The following is a 15,997-nucleotide window of genomic DNA, read 5'->3' as shown; positions in this document are numbered from 1 at the left end:
GGTTCAAATTGCAAATAACTTAAATTTTCAAATTTAATATATTATTTTTCAAAAGGATTTTGAAAAATGAGTTTAACCTCTTTTGCCAAAATAGTTTTAAAAAATAATAGCAAAAATTAAAAAAATTAGTTTGCTTCCGAATTTTGGAAACCTTGATTGGGCAAAAACTTTCAGTTTTTTTTTTTCAATTAAAAAACTTTTAATTTTTAGCTAATGGGCGCATGAACATACTAAGCACAACCAATTTCTAAGAGCAACACACCCAATGTGATTCTACAAGTACGAGTCTGGGGAAGATAAGATATGCAAAATTTTATTTTCTTGTGTGAGGTAGTGGAACCGTTTTCGAAAGACCCTCGGTTCAAGAAAAACGTTTTCAAAACAGTTTTAAAAATACAGAGTAAAGAACTAAAATGAAAATACGAAAGAAAAGAAAATTATTGACAGAAAAATTAGTAAAGATAACTGTTTATTTTTACTTTTCAGGAAAAGAAAAAACAAAGGTGAAAAAAAAATATCAATAAAATTATATTATTACTTTTTTATTTTTATTCAAATACAAACAAATTATAAATGCGGTCAACCACTTCTTAGGACTCTCTGCAGCTTTCCCCATTTCTTCAGCCACTCCCCTTTAATAATATTTTTTAATTATTATTATTATTATTATCTATAGACTTTATTTACTCTTAATTAATATCAGGAATATTGTTTTCACAATTGACGTACTATGACCATCTTTCCACGAAATCCAACTATTTTTCTTCAAACTCCATAGTCAAAAGAAAAAAAGCGACGGCAGTTTGTGTAAATCATCTCATTTAAGCCTTATTCCTTATATGTAATCACTCCCGCTCATTCCCCCCAACCTTTAATCTTCCTCTCTCTCTCTCTCAAAACCCTAAAGCTAACACTCCACTGACTCTGAGAAAAATTCATGAGCTCTCATACACCTTAGCATTTACCAAAGACCCATTTGAATTTGCTATTGCTCTTTTATTGCTTGAAGGACAGGATAATATCAGTTCTTTCCTTGTAAGTTCATACATTTAAGCTTTTTCTCTTATATAATTATTTTGCTTCAATTAATTGTTTGTTTAATAGTTGTAATAATTGAACACCCTTTTCCCTATTATGCTTGCTCTTTTATTTTTGGCAATTCTTTTGCTTAACTAGAAAGTGTTTTTTTATTGAGTTTTGTGTTAATTTAGCTTTGAGTGTGTTCACTTCCTCCATCGTTTTGTGTTTTCAGTGAATTTAAATTCGCTAAGGGTACGTCTGCTGAATGCTGATAATTAATTTGTTAAAGCTGTTTTTTTCGGGTGAATTTATCAACAAAAAAAATTTGTGGGTTAAAGTGGTTTACTCTTGAGAATAAAATGATAAAGTGGGTTTTCTAATATTGGAAAAAATATATGCAGATATGCTTGTGTTATGGGAAGTTCAGAGGTATTAGAGAATGGGGCTGTGAGTAATGGGAATGGTATAAAATCACGCGATGAGGATGACTTTGAGGGGATAACAAATGGTGGGTTTGAGAAAATGATTAATGGTGGAAAGGAAAATGAGAATTTGGGTGATGAGATTTTGGAGGATTTTGATACTTATTGGGAAGATATCAACGACCGCTTAATGGTATCGAGGATGGTGAGCGACTCGGTGATTAAGGGAATGGTGAGCGCTGTGGAGCAAGAGGCGGCTGAGAGGCTAGCTGCTAAGGAAATTGAATTAACCAACTTGAAGGAGTATTTGCAATTTCATGATGGGGGTCTTAGCAAAATTGAATCTCTTGGGTCACTCACATTGCAGGATGAGCTAGAAAGCATAAATTTTCGAAAAAACTTGAGTCTATCAGATGTTTTTATGGAGCATGACAAGATGGGAGACTTTCTTGATGGGCTAAGAAGTTCGGCAAAGGTTGAATTCAGGAAGTTGAATAAGAGTATTTATGAGGTTAGAGGATCCAATTGTATCAGGAACATCAGCCCTCGCTCTGAGATGATGGGACTAGAAGGTATTCTTCAGGAGAAGGATTCTGGAATTTGGGATCAGGTGGACAAAACAATAGATAACCTGAAAATGATGGTGAATACCATCTTTAAGCGAATGGATGATATGCTACAATTGTCCAAGACATCACTTGGTCAGTGGCAGGAGGAGCATCTCACTGAAGTGGAGCTTGAGGCCATGATAATGCGCAGTGTAATTCGGACTGTGCAGGAAGACTTTGAGTACAAATTATGGGACCAGTATGCTCGATTGTGTGGTGATCGAAATGAGAAGTTGAATGACATCTCTAGTTTACGGATGGATTTGGAAGCTGTTTTAAAGTCATTGTCAAGTTCTGAAACAGGGCATATGAATTCCCATGGATTGCATGATGTTGATTTCTTTGCACGCAAGACATCAAGTGAGCATGTGACTTCTTCAAAATCTGTTTGGGATGGAAATGAGAAGATGGAGGATTCTAAGACTGATATACCTGAGAACTTTGATGCTGCCACGTTAAAGCACATGTCAAGAGACGAAATGGTGAACCATTTTAATAATATTCTGACAAAGATGAAGAGACACCATGAGTCCATTCTGCAAAAGAAAACCGATGAATATTTTGTTCTAAGAGCAGATTATCTAAAGCTTAGAGGAGGCTCTGCTGTGCCACACAAAAAGGATAAGGGTGAATTTGATGTTCTAAGGAAGAAAATTCCAGAAATTATATTCAAATTGGATGATATTCTTGTGGAGAATGAAAAACATCCTGCATTTACCCAGGAGACTCTAAGTTTCGGTAACTTGAAGGATAGGCTTGATAGCCTTCTTTCTGAAAATCACCAGCTCAGAGACTTGCTTAGAGATAAGAAAAATGAAGTTAAGTCCCTTTTGTCCCAGGTTTCCGATGCTACTGAGAAGAGGCTGCAACATTCTTCTGTGGAAGCAGACATGCTAAAACAGATAGGAGATCTCAATTTAGCCATGGAACGGTCACTCATAGAAGCTTCTGTAAGGGAAGAAGTGTATACTTGTTTTCTAAGGGATCTTAGCAGAGGGACAGGAAATGAAGTTGAGGAATTAAACTTGGGAATTGATATGATTAATGATAGTAACGATACTAATGCTGGACGTACTAGAAAGGTTGAAATTGAAGATTTGGGTATGGAGGGCCTGATTATGCAAGAAATATGTGGAGTGATTTTCAGTGAAGGCATCAAGGAGGCTAAAGGCATTCTCAAGGAGCTGTATTGTGAGTATTTGAATGAAAAAGAAATTCGAATATCTCTTGAGACCAAAGTTATTCAGATGGAAAACGAATTGAAATTCGAGGTTGAAGAGAAAGACAGGCTAAAGCAAAATGTTTCTGTGCTGGAAACGTCTGTGAACAAAAAGGAAAGGTTAGCAACAGATGCTTCAGCTGCTCTAGCAAAAGAGAGGAAGCAATTTGAGCAGGTGTGCCAAGAGTTAAATACTGTGAAAGAGTTTGCAAGTCAGCAACAAACATTAGCTTCTGGGTGCAACAAAGAAGTAAATGTAGTAAAAGGCCAGTTGGCAGAAGCATTGGAGAAAATTGAAGTATTGAAAGTGGAAGCAGCCCAATTAAATAAAAGTCTTGAGGAGAAGGCCGGGGAGTTAAAAGAAGCTAATTACCAGGCACATACAGTCCTTGCAATCTCTGAAGAGAGGCAAACTGTTTTGTCCTCACTTGAAGCAAAAGAAATTGAGCTAAGAAAGCAGGTGGAAACAATTATTGGTAATATAAATGAATCGTCAAAGATGCTTGCTGATTTTGAATGCAGGGTGACAGGAAGTTTGATAACAAATAACGCCAGGTCAGTGCTTCCCTAACCTTTTCAATAAATAATTGAAATATCATAGTGCCAGTATGTATAGAAAGGCTTTTTGTCCCTTCAAATACACAGAGAATCCAAAAAGTTGGCAAAAGAACACCCAAAAGGAACTGCAGGTTACACCAAGAACATAATATTTGTAAGACGCTACTTTCTAAAGCAAACACTGATATGGACTTGTTTTCAGAACGCCTAGTGTTCTGTTCTTGTCATAAGGACCTAAAAACAAACAAAGGGACACTATTCTGGTGACCGTTATACTTTTTTGTTTGTAGCAATTTACCAACTCATCTGGATTTTTTAAAAACAGACATAGGTTTTTTCTATTTCAGTCGTCCAAATTATCTATAAAAAAAGTAGATAGAATAACTTCGGCCTTGTCAATTGCTAATGAAAGAACGAAATCCGGGTCGACTAGCTTCTTTCCAGCAAAGCTTACCATTCCTACACTCCTTTCTTCTATGTCTAGTGGAGCTATTCCCAGACAGTTTGTGGCATTGTGCCCTTTCATCTTTTCAACGTGCAGCAATCTCCCATTAACTTTTTCTCTCAAAACAAGAGCTCAAACCTCATGTACCTTACAAGTCAATGATACTAGTGTAAAATGGATAAGATATATGTTTTGAGTAGCACCAATTGTTTTTCTATTTTCTTCTCCTCTTCTCTACATTGCTAGTGCCCCTCCCTCCCCCCCCACGCAGGCTTTTACAGCTCCATGCCTTCTTCTCCTTTCTCTTTCCCAACAAAAATGGCGTCCATTCCACCCTAAGGAGGCAAGGACCAAGCTCAACACAAGCGATTGAAGCTGGGGAATGTTAGGAGGAAAGTTGCTCTTATGGCAACTGGGATGAAATGCCCGAATGAGAAGGAAAAGCTGGAATGAAGGAATGTGGAAGCTTTCCGTAGCAAAAGCAATTTGGGGCTGCCATTTAATTTTGGAGTAGACGAAGCAAATCAAATGCTTATTTACTTTAGATTTTAATTTTTCTCAACCAATCAAAACAATCGACAATGTAAACCAGATACAACTAAGCCAAAGGCTTTCAGAAATTAATAAATACTAGGTTAGAAATTCCTATCAGGGAGCTGGCAGCAAAGGATGAGTGTTTAGGAGATGAAATTGAGAAGGAAGAAGGTACAAAGGAGAAAAGAAAGGAAGGGATAAAAATTAAATCTTCTCTCTGCTTATTCCTTCTCCCCAAAAAAAAAATAAAAAAATCTCTCTACTTATCCAAAAAAAGAAAAAGAAAAAAGGAAGGAATAAAAAAACAGACTATATTTTTGCCCTCAGATTGATGGTTGTCTAATAAATTGGCTGATGTGCATTTCGTATGGAAAAAGGGGTATAATGCCACAAAAAGTAGTTAAGGGGGTAAAAGATTTAATAGCTTGAGATGCTGTGTAAAACTTTTCATCTTTTCCCTTATATCTTTCTTGTTTTTGATAGGTAATAACCTGCATATTTCCTTATTGTGAAAAAAGGTTTAGGTTTTGGTGCCACCATATCAATAGTATTGGATATTTTATGCTTGTTGACCTATTAAATGATATATCCTTCTACCTTTTCATTTCTCATCCCATATTTGCCTATCCGGAAGTTTAATGGTCTAGGCCTCCTTTGCTTGTAATTAACTCTCTTCCAATAATTAACTTGTTTTTTTTCCATCTGCCAGCCAAAAGATAAAAAGAAGGAAATGACATTTTGCTTTATCAATTTTTTTGTTCTACAAGCCTCTTTAGTTGCTATTTGTTCTTGTGTGTGCATATCTTTTTCAAACGGTATATCATTTGTGGTGTATTCTTTGGGTGATCAACCCTAGCTCCATTTTTGTTTCGGAAGTATTGGTAGTGTTTTGCATTTGCCGTCACGTTTCTAGGTAAGATTGGCGTAAACATTCTGTTCTAGTAGGGGAAAAAGTGGGGAAAAGATCACGTAAACAATTTTGTTTAACTGGTAGACACATACATATACATGTCAATACCTTTTTCTGCTCAGAAGACATGACTCTTGCGAAGTTTACATTGGATTATCTGTACTAAGACCTTACGCAATTTGTTGGTAATACTTTCAGGTTTCAGAACTCGTCTTCTCAATTGGATTCTCTTGTTAAAAAGGCAAATTTGCTGAGAAGAACAATGCTACTATACCAACAAAGGCTTGACAGAAGATGTTCAGACCTTCAATTGGCCGAGGCTGAGGCAATTACATAAAATGCATCTTTCGTGATATTTCTGTAGTTTTTGCTGATAAATAGCAAATTAGCAATTAACTATGCAATAATTCTAATTGAAACTTAAGCTTTTAATCTAGAGTGGGATCTGGAATTTGAAATTGATGGGTTCGACCTTTAAAGTTCTTAGCACTGAACTCACCGTACTTCTTAAATTATGGGGTTGGAATCTGATATTAGTTGAAATATGTGATTTTTTACATATAGATCTGTGTTCCTTGTCAAAAATACTGGCTCTGTTCAACCCGTAGCTCAAATGCTACGGGTTTTACTATAGTTTACCTAGGTTTTCTAATAGGTTTTGTTGTACATTCAGGTTGATCTTTTGGGAGATGAGGTGGATACACTTTTAAGCCTACTTGAGAAGATTTATATAGCACTTGATCATTACTCGCCAGTTTTGCAGCATTACCCTGGGGTAAGATGAATAATGTCTTAAAAGATATGTTATACCATTCCTGTGAGACTAGTGTTAGTCTGGTTTATTGATTCAGCAATATGAGTTTAATAGTCATCTCTAAGTTCCAATGTGCTTCAAGTATGTAGGTAGGCTGCAAACTTGAAAATCTGTCCTTTGCATCTGAACATAAAGTAGTCACTCCTTCCAATCGAAGGATAAGTTGTTAGCTGGGTATCTAGTTGTTAGCATGTGCAAACTTTTACAAACCAGTGGCTAAAGGTCCAGTGACGAGGGGTAAATGACTATACTCCTACTGTTCTTGCTCTGCCACTGAAGATAATCGTTTTTTTTTTTTTTTTGGGGGGGGGGGGGGAGCTACTTAGCATTATAAACTTGTGTCACCTCTGAATCTGCAAGTGCATTTATATGGGGCTAATATTGTACCTTGTTTACATAATGCTTACTTAAATGCAGATTATGGAGATTCTGAAGGTGATCAAAAGGGAATTAACTGGCGAGTCTACCAAGCTAGTAAAATCATCTTCTGCTTAAGGTAATTTTTCTTCTGCTATAGTATAGTTTTCAGTGGGTGATATGCATAACTTTTGGTTTTATTGTTGTTAGCTAGAGCACCCTCTAAGACAAACTTTATGGGAATGTCTAATTATCGATATGTATATTTGCTAAACACTAAATTGCTACTATTTGTTACTCTTTCTTTTCCACTTTATGTAGCACTCTTTACTTTTTTGGTTGTTCTGAAAAGAATGACACAAGTTCTAGCTGTATGGTATGTGCCAAAAGTCTTCTTTTCGTTTGTTAAACTTCATTCCCAGTCAAACATCGCTATATGAAAATGAATGGAGGGAGTATTAAAAGCATTTGCTGAAGATTAAAACTTTTAATTAAGCTATTCATTTTGTTATATTTGACTGTAACATTTATCATGTATCGTCTTACTCCTGCTCAAGAAAAGGAAAAGAACCTGAGTAAAATAATGGGTTTTTATTAACCGTGTTCCATTATTCTTCGGGGATTCTCCAACAAAACAAAGAAACTGAAAAAGAAAGGAAAACGGCTGAGTTACGAAAAAAATTTGAAGGTTGAGAAAACTAGGGCTTATGAAGAAAGGACTCAAAGGAGTGATCTTGAAAGGCTGCTTTAGAAAATTTTAAAAAGAAAACACGAAAAGAAAAATCAAAGTGAGTTGGTGAAATCCGAGTATGAAGATGTTAGAAGCAACTGGTGGCAGAAAGAGAAAAGGCGTGCAGATTCAGTACTCAGCAGTGGCGAAAGCCATAGAGCAAAAGAATCTTGCAAAAGCTAACTGCAAAATGGCTATTGATAAAACATGTTGTTCTGATGATTTGTCATAGCCATTTGGATCAAGATAGAAAATAAATTGAAAATTCTGAGGAAGTGAATTCTTCATTTGGTAAATTGGTGTACACACCAAAAACAGTTAGCTTGTTGCAAGACATTGCAATATATCTTAGGATATCTTTTAACTGTTTCTTTCATAAATCAATCTTTCTTTGACTCATGTTTCTTTTGTTGAACAGATAAAGAGTTCGATTCCTGGAATTTTCGCATTACTCCATCCTGGCTGGTACCAATTCAAAGTACAACACGAAGGTAGAAAAACAGATTTTAGTTAGTGACACAGAAATGTATTACCTTTTTGTAGCAGCTTGAAATAGGGAAAGGATTATGAAGTTTCAACTGACCGGGCGTGTAGAGGGGATCCCTAGTTAGTTGTGTATATTCTGTATCATCAGTCAGGAAAACCAAACATCTATAGCTGCAGCTGTGAATTTTTTAGGTACATTTTGTTAGCTAGCTTGTGTATATAGAGATACAGAAGCAAAGTGTACAGACTACTTTGGCTAGTTAAATTTAACGGAAATCCATGTGTTTATCATCTTTCTTTCATTGTCTTTTCCTATTGAATATTTCAATTCTGAAACTGGCGACTATTTGTTGTCGACAAATCAGTTGAATTCTTCCTTGCTGCCCATTGATAGTGATTTAAAATAATTGCTTAAACTTTTGTAGAATTTCATTGTTATTGAGTCATTGTCAATTTTTTTCTTTTTTCATTTTGAGATGTTTCAAAATTTTTGATACGATTTTACTTTTAATATTATCTGTGTACAATTTTCACAATTTTCAAAAACTTCAAATTCAGTTTAACTGTTTAAATTTTATGCTTTGATATGATAATTATGTTTAATCAAACAATTTTTTCTATCATCAATTCAATATGATTAACTTTTAGGTATGTTTCAAAGTTTATTCTTAGTAAAAGGCTTTTCAGATGTCTGATTCTTTAGTAGAAACGCCATCAGTAGTCACTCTAAAGTACTCCTATTTAGGAATTAATCAGTGCATTCTGAATTTTAGTTTTTCAGTTCAAATTTTCAGGACAAAAACGTTTTGAGTAGTCCTGAAGTTAAGATTTTTAGCTTATAGTTTCAGAATAAAAAAAATAATGACTAATCTCTAAATAGCATCCCTGAGAATGAATATATGTGCACTTGCCCCGATTCTTTCTTATTCATCGTACGAAATTTTGCTCCTTTTCGCTTATCCATTAAATGCATCATATATGCCTACTTTACCCAAATCTCTTATACTTAAATATAGTTAATTGATGTGTATTTCCTTCACGATATTAAATATAGGCATAATGACTTCCTGACCATTTAAACTTGTAGGGCTTTTTAAAGCCGATACATGAACTTGCACTTTTTTCATTTGAACACTCCAACTTGATGCAATGGATACTAATAAACACATTTGACCGTTGACTATGCCTATGTGGAAGCAGCGCAACTGACATGGCTAAATTGTGTGAAAATCACGCTGCAAAGGCGCGTGAAATGTATTGTTTTTATTTAAAAAAATATGAGAATCAAAATAAAATATAAATGAGACAAAAAAGAAGAAGAAAAAAGAGACCTTTTCCTTTCCCCTTCTCTTTTCCCCTCCCTCCCACCTTTGTAAGTAACTGTCACATACATAATTAAGATATCCTCATACCCTCGATCGACTTCAGTCACATACTCTCTTTTCTTTCACGTTCGGTCTAGGGTTCCCCAATTTCTATTTCTTTATTTTAGCTTTTTTACTGTAATTCGTTTTGGTCCAGCTTCAATTCAATAAGTTGAATAATACTCCAAATTTCTATAACCTTTGCTCTATATATATTGGCGCTTTTTATTTAGGTTTGGGAGGTGAAAAAAGTAAAGAAGAAAGAGGGTGGTGTTCGATGGATCAGACGTGGATCCCAGATATTTGATTTGGGTCAATGATTTATTAACGAGTTTTTTCTTAGGGTTTTGGCTGGTTTAAGAGTTGATTAATAAGATTTGATTGATAAAAGTAAAGCTGAGAAAGGAGTTCACCGGAGAGGTAGCCGACAGTGACGGAGATGCCAGAGATGGCGGTGAGACGGAGGTAATCGAGGGTGTTGAAATTGGCAACAGTCTTAGTAAAAGGTGGGTTTTGATCTATAACTGAGTATTCCGGCTTTGCCGATGTTGTTATGCCTGTGTTCATCTTCCCTATTAGCAGATGCTCTTTTGGCCAGTCGTCGGCGACGGGACACTAAGATGGGTTTTAATCAAAAAATGCAAGTGTCAGTAGTTGTATATGTTCGTCTATAATTGTGGGTGACTAATTAAATCCCTAGATAACCTTGAATATACAGGTGTTAACAAATGTGAATGAATGGATGATGTGGCTATACAAAATATTAAACTAAGTCCGTGTCAACAACAATTGAACAATACACACCATTACAAGTGTTTATTAGTAGCCATTTTTTCAAGTAAAGATGTTCAAATGGGAAACCCAAGAGTTCATATATCGACTTTACAAACTGATGCAAGTTTAAGTGGTCGGGAAGCCATTTCGCCGTAAAATTTTATTATCATCGTGAGCTCACTACTTATACATAAATTTGTATACATCATGTAAATGTATACATCGTACTCTTCGCTTCTTCAAATTTCCCCCTTTAATAACTCGTCTCATTATGAATTTCATCTCCACTAGCAACATAGCGGTTTTAGTAAATGGGAGTGCCACAAATTTCTTTAGTCCTAATAGGGGAATTAGACAAGGAGATCCACTATCCCCCTATATTTTTATCCTTTGTCTGGAAATGCTCTCTCGTATGATCTCCCATAAGGTTGATATACTTTGTTGGGACCTCGTTAGTATAAAAAATAAAAGTTCACTCATATCTCATCTCTTCTTTGCCGACGACTTAACCTTGATTTCTAGTGCTAATAATAAAAGCTGTGCCTGTATCTCATAATGCTTAAATCTTTTTTGTTCCTTATAAGGACGAAAAATAAATTACACCAAGTCCAAACTTATTTTTTCTAATAATTCCCCTGAAGATACGGCAAAACATTATGCCAATCTCATTGGACTTAAAATATCCACGAATTTTGGAAAGTACCTTGGCTTTCCTATGCTCCAAAAATACCCCAAACCAAAAGATTTTCAATTTGTTATTGATAACATGCAGACAAAGCTTGCTAATTGGAAATTCAATTTTCTCAATATCACTGGGAGAACTACTTTAGCCCACTCTACCCTTAATGCCATCGCTAACTACATTATGCAATATACTTTGCTTCCCACAAAGATCCATAAGCAAATAGACAAAATTCAATAGGACTTTATCTGGGGATCTACTAAAGAAAAGAAAAAGCTTCATCTTATCAATTGAAAAGCCGTCACCACCCCTAAAGAATTTGGTGGACTTGGATTAAGGGCAACAAAAGATAAGAATTTAGCTCTTTTAATAGGTCTCTCTTGGTGCTTAATCTCTCAAATCAACTCTCCTTGGGCCAAAACTGGTACGTCCCATGTTTTCGTACGAGAATATGTCGTAAGCCAATTGATGTAAGCTCGGAAATGAGATCATTTTTGAAAGTACATAACGTAAGTTCATGATTTTATCTTGGAGGTTACAAATCTTTAAGATCATGAATAACAAGTACCAAAAGGGTTGGAAAGCTTAGACGCTAAACGAAATGAAGAAAATAAGTTTCGTTGAAAGTCGACAAGTTTGGAATGTTAGAGCATATACTTTTGGGGTAAGACTAGGGTGATTAACATGATAAGTAAATTAAGTTATGGGTTATTTTAGTCGTATGATAGTCGTGTGTTATGTTTCTAAATCAAGCGAGTTGTGGAACAGAAGTTGGCAAAGGTCATCACAAGTTGCATTTATAATGTGCTGAAATTTAGGTCAAATGTAGATGCAAGTTTCTCCCAATATACTTAGAATGAAGGGATGATCTACATATCAAATTGAATATCTACGAGTCTAGTTTCTAACTTATTAAACCGTTTGTCGATACGATATCGGACTAGAGAGATATTCGCGTTTTTGCGAGACTGCGCCAAGCAGCTCTCTATGGGACCCACATAGGCGGTTTAAGACATATGGATATATATAAGATGCCTCATCCCCGTTTTAAGTCATTATTTTCACTATATTCAGACCTTAGAACCTTAGAAACACTCTCTCAAGGTTATCTCATGATCCAAGACCCAAACAAATGGCAAACTACACAAATCAAGTGTCGGGAATCCTGTGGCGCTAGTAAGTTTCTTGTTCTTCTTGTTGTTGTTGATTTTTGGGTGGTTCCAGCTCGTATGGGAGGTTTTTTAAGTGGTTTATGTTCTGTAAAATACTCTCCCATGGTTTTCATATCAACCCTAGGTTATTTCAAGTCTTGCAAATGGATTACACCATATTTCAACATCAAAAGTGGAGAATAACACCTCTTTGAGGTTGTTTTGTCATTGAGGATAGTTATGGGCTGTTTTATGCTGAAATTTCAAGTTGTTTCTATTGGATAATGTAAGTATAACAACCTAATAATTTTTCTTAAGCTTGCTTATTTGTTGGTTAAGTTGTTAGGATGATAAACTACAAGATAATACTTGGATTAGCTTAAGTCACTTCTATGGTGTTGTATTGCCATTGAGGATTGTTGTAAGCTAAATATAACTTGGATTTTGACCTGAAGCTACTGTAGGAAGTATGTGTATTGTGTTCTTTCAGGTGCTTAAGGTTATCTTGATGTTTGATTAAGTTAAATGGTTGGACTAGACATGAACTAGTGAATAAAGTTTCTAATTGAAGATAGTTGGAGTTGTGGATTGTTTCCTTTGTTATAAATAAGTGGTATAAGGTTGGAATCATTGATGAACTAATTCATTATCATGTTAATGGTGTTGTTAAGTTAATATAAAAAGTCTATAAGGGGTGATATGGGTTATACGGATTCTAATCGGAGCTTGCCGCTAGTCGTGAAGTAGTTATGACTTGTTGTTGTTATATGGTGTCTTGTTATTGATATTTATATGTTGATGGATTTCTATGGTTGTTGTTGTTGGTACATGGTATTGGAGGAGGCCCTTGTTACATGGGAGATGCTGCCCGAATTTACGTAAACGAGCTACTAGCTTAAGTTACAGACTTAGCTTTTGCTCAGCAATGATTTTGAATCTCCTTATACTATGATAAATTGAGTTGACTTGTTTGAAGAGTTGCTTGGAAGGAATGAAGGATTCAATGAGTTTAAGGTATGTTAAGTCACTTCCTTCTTTATTTTGGCATGACCTAAAGTGAAATGAATACACTATTTCATAACGGATCTACTCCTAGCAACTAAGGTTGTCCATGTTGTTCTTTCCTTATAAAATTATTCTAAGCAACTGTGTATGATCCTTGAATCCTACTGAGGTTCATATTGAGGGTATGGATGTCCATAATGTTCTTAAGTCACTTTAAAAGGTTTAGAACGTGATTCCATGAGTCTAGCATGCATTATATATAATATCTATTTTACTCTACCGAGCTGCGCTATAGTCGGCCGGGTACGACACCTATTATGCAACCACTGATCAGTTGGGTTTACCGAGCTCCACATGGCCGGGTATGATTCTACCGAGCTTTATGATGGCCGGGGTACGTTTTTACCGAGTCCTCTTTGAGGTCGGGTACGATATGATAATGATGATGCCCATAGAGGCGTATGTTTTTAAAAGTTTATGTATATACATGTATTATGCATTTCATGCCAGTATCCCCAGAGGCACGCAGATGTTACATGTTGTATATCCTCTATCTCTCTTTATATTAATGTTCTTATTTATGCTTTCCTGCCTTACATACTCGGTACTTTATTTGTACTGACATTCCTTTTGCTTGGGACACTGCGTTTCATGCCCGCAGGTCCCGATTGATAGGTTGACAGTCTTCCTAGTAGGCTATCAGCTCACCGGAGGTGTTGGTGCACTCCACTTGCTCCGGAGTTTCCTATTTGGTCAGTTGCTTTGGATATGTATTGATTGGTATGGCGGGGCCATGTCCCGACCTTTATGATTTTATGTACTCTTAGAGGCTTGTAGAAAGATGTCAGGTGTATGGATACTTATTTCGCCTTGTCGGCCTATGTTTTGAGTTTACAAATGGTCATGTCGGCCCGTATGTCACATGTATAAGTTTGTATATCATGCTGGGTCGTCATATGTTGAGTATTCTTTTATGTTTTATTCTTGTTATCTCATGACGGGTTTTCCGGCTCATTTACTCATGATAGTATGATAAGAAAGATATGTTACGTCGGTACTCGGTTGAGTAAGGCACCGGGTGCCCGTCGCGGCCCTTCGGTTTGGGTCGTGACAAAAACACCGGCCTGCTCTTATTCCACATGCAAGTCCACAACCTCTACCTTTCTGTATGGAAAAGTATTCTCAAAGGTTGGTATTATTGTAACAAAGGCATTCTTTGGCTGCCTAAAAATAACTCTGACATAGATATTTGGAATTCCAGATGGCTACCATCTATGTCTTGCCTTAGAAATTGTATAGAGAGATCCCTCAACAAAGGTGATCTCTCCATCAAAATAAATGACCTTTGTCTTAATAACATCTGGAACCTAAACAAGATATCTTTCCAACTCCCAGACCCCATTCAAAAAATGATTAATACCATCTATCCCTCTAAACCATAACTCCAAAGATATTTCTATATGGGAAAATAGTGAAAGTGGTTGTTTCACCACGAGCTCTTGCTACACCCTCATCAATAATTTTTATCATAGTGGAAACAACTTCAAATGGATTTGGAGCATCAACTGCCCAAACAAGATCAAATATTTCCTAGGTTTTCTACAACAAACTTCCCACCAGATCCTACTTAGCTCGTATTGGTATCAATATTGACAAACACTGCACAACATGTCACGAGGCAGAAGAGACTATAGAGCACATCTTTTTGTACTGTCCACTCGTTCTCAGGTTTTGGCAAACTTTAGGTGTTCACCACATACCCCTCAACACAAATCTCCATTGGCTCCTCACTATTAAAAACTTGAATCATAGTTTACCCGCTCTCCCGATTACATGGGAAGGCTTTTTTTGTTTTTGCCATCTGGGGCATCTGGCTTAGCAGAAGCAACAACCTCCACAACAATACAACCCTTTATTTGAAAGACAATACTATGATAAATCATGCTTTAGAATACAAATTCCTAGCCGAAAATGAACCCAACATGCACGCCCAGAAAAAAATTGTAGTATATTGGCATAAACCACCCAGAAATTGGTACAAGTTCAATATAGATGGTGCTTTTAAAAAAGGATCAGCCGTTGTAGGGGGAGTCTTCCGAACTAGCTCGGGAGACTGGAACATGGGCTTCAACCAACAAGTCCATGTTATGACCATCCTACACTCAGAACTCCTAGCCCTCCAATCAGGTCTCACTCTTGCTAAAGAGAATGGATTCTACCCAATCGAAGTCGAAACTGATTTCATTGAGGTAATACAAACATTATCAACAGATCATGAAATTTTTAACGATGTGATAAATATTCTTGCAGGTTGTTAATGCCCCAGAAGAAGGAGGAGATACTGACCAGACATAACTTTCGTCAAGGAAACATGGTGGCTCACATGTTAGCCAAGGAAGCCTTTAATCAGTCCAAAATCAGGAAAATATCAATTTTTGCTACTCCACCACCTTTCGTTATGCAGCAACTATCTCTAGATAAACTAGGTTGTTCTCCTTTTGTTAAACACCTCTCAGAAGGTGCATGTAATTTGTTAGCAAGTTATGGGAACTTATGTGTCCTTCATGAGGCACAAATTGTCTGTAATATTATGAACAATATTTAGTAGTATTACTATAAGTATCTACCTTCTCAAAAAAAAAAAAAAAAGAGAAAAGATCGCCACCCATCATTCATAAAAATGTGAGACTGAAAAGATAACAGATTTCAAACATTAGAATAAAAATACTTCAAAAATTCTTAGCCAGAAGTCCTGGTCTTCGAAAAAATAGAAAACAAATTTAGCACATCCCAGCTTCTGACAAAACACTGATGTCTCCATTGAGGCCACTTGCTTAAAAGAAGCAGCTTGCTTCGCATTTAAGATCTTTTTTTCTTTTTCTTGTAACGATAATATTACATTACTTCTGGAAGATTTT

At 36.0% G+C, this 15,997-nt stretch overlaps 1 protein-coding gene across 1 annotated transcript; it reads left to right on the top strand.

The window, feature by feature from the left end:
• The first annotated feature begins 788 nt into the window (after nucleotides 1-788).
• LOC107791486 (WPP domain-associated protein) lies at nucleotides 789-8,391 on the top strand. The gene is made up of 6 exons (XM_016613571.2): nucleotides 789-1,035; nucleotides 1,422-3,824; nucleotides 5,915-6,041; nucleotides 6,390-6,491; nucleotides 6,948-7,026; nucleotides 8,036-8,391. Exons 2-5 carry the CDS (start codon nucleotides 1,435-1,437, stop codon nucleotides 7,023-7,025), a joined length of 2,697 nt encoding a protein of 898 aa, XP_016469057.2. The 5' UTR covers nucleotides 789-1,035; nucleotides 1,422-1,434; the 3' UTR covers nucleotide 7,026; nucleotides 8,036-8,391.
• The last annotated feature ends 7,606 nt before the right edge of the window (nucleotides 8,392-15,997 follow it).

Source organism: Nicotiana tabacum, chromosome 3 (genome assembly GCF_000715075.1).
Source record: "Nicotiana tabacum cultivar K326 chromosome 3, ASM71507v2, whole genome shotgun sequence".
Classification (NCBI taxonomy): domain Eukaryota; kingdom Viridiplantae; phylum Streptophyta; class Magnoliopsida; order Solanales; family Solanaceae; genus Nicotiana; species Nicotiana tabacum.
Note: the sequence above shows the minus strand (reverse complement) of the source record. Positions and strands in the feature narration are given on the sequence as shown.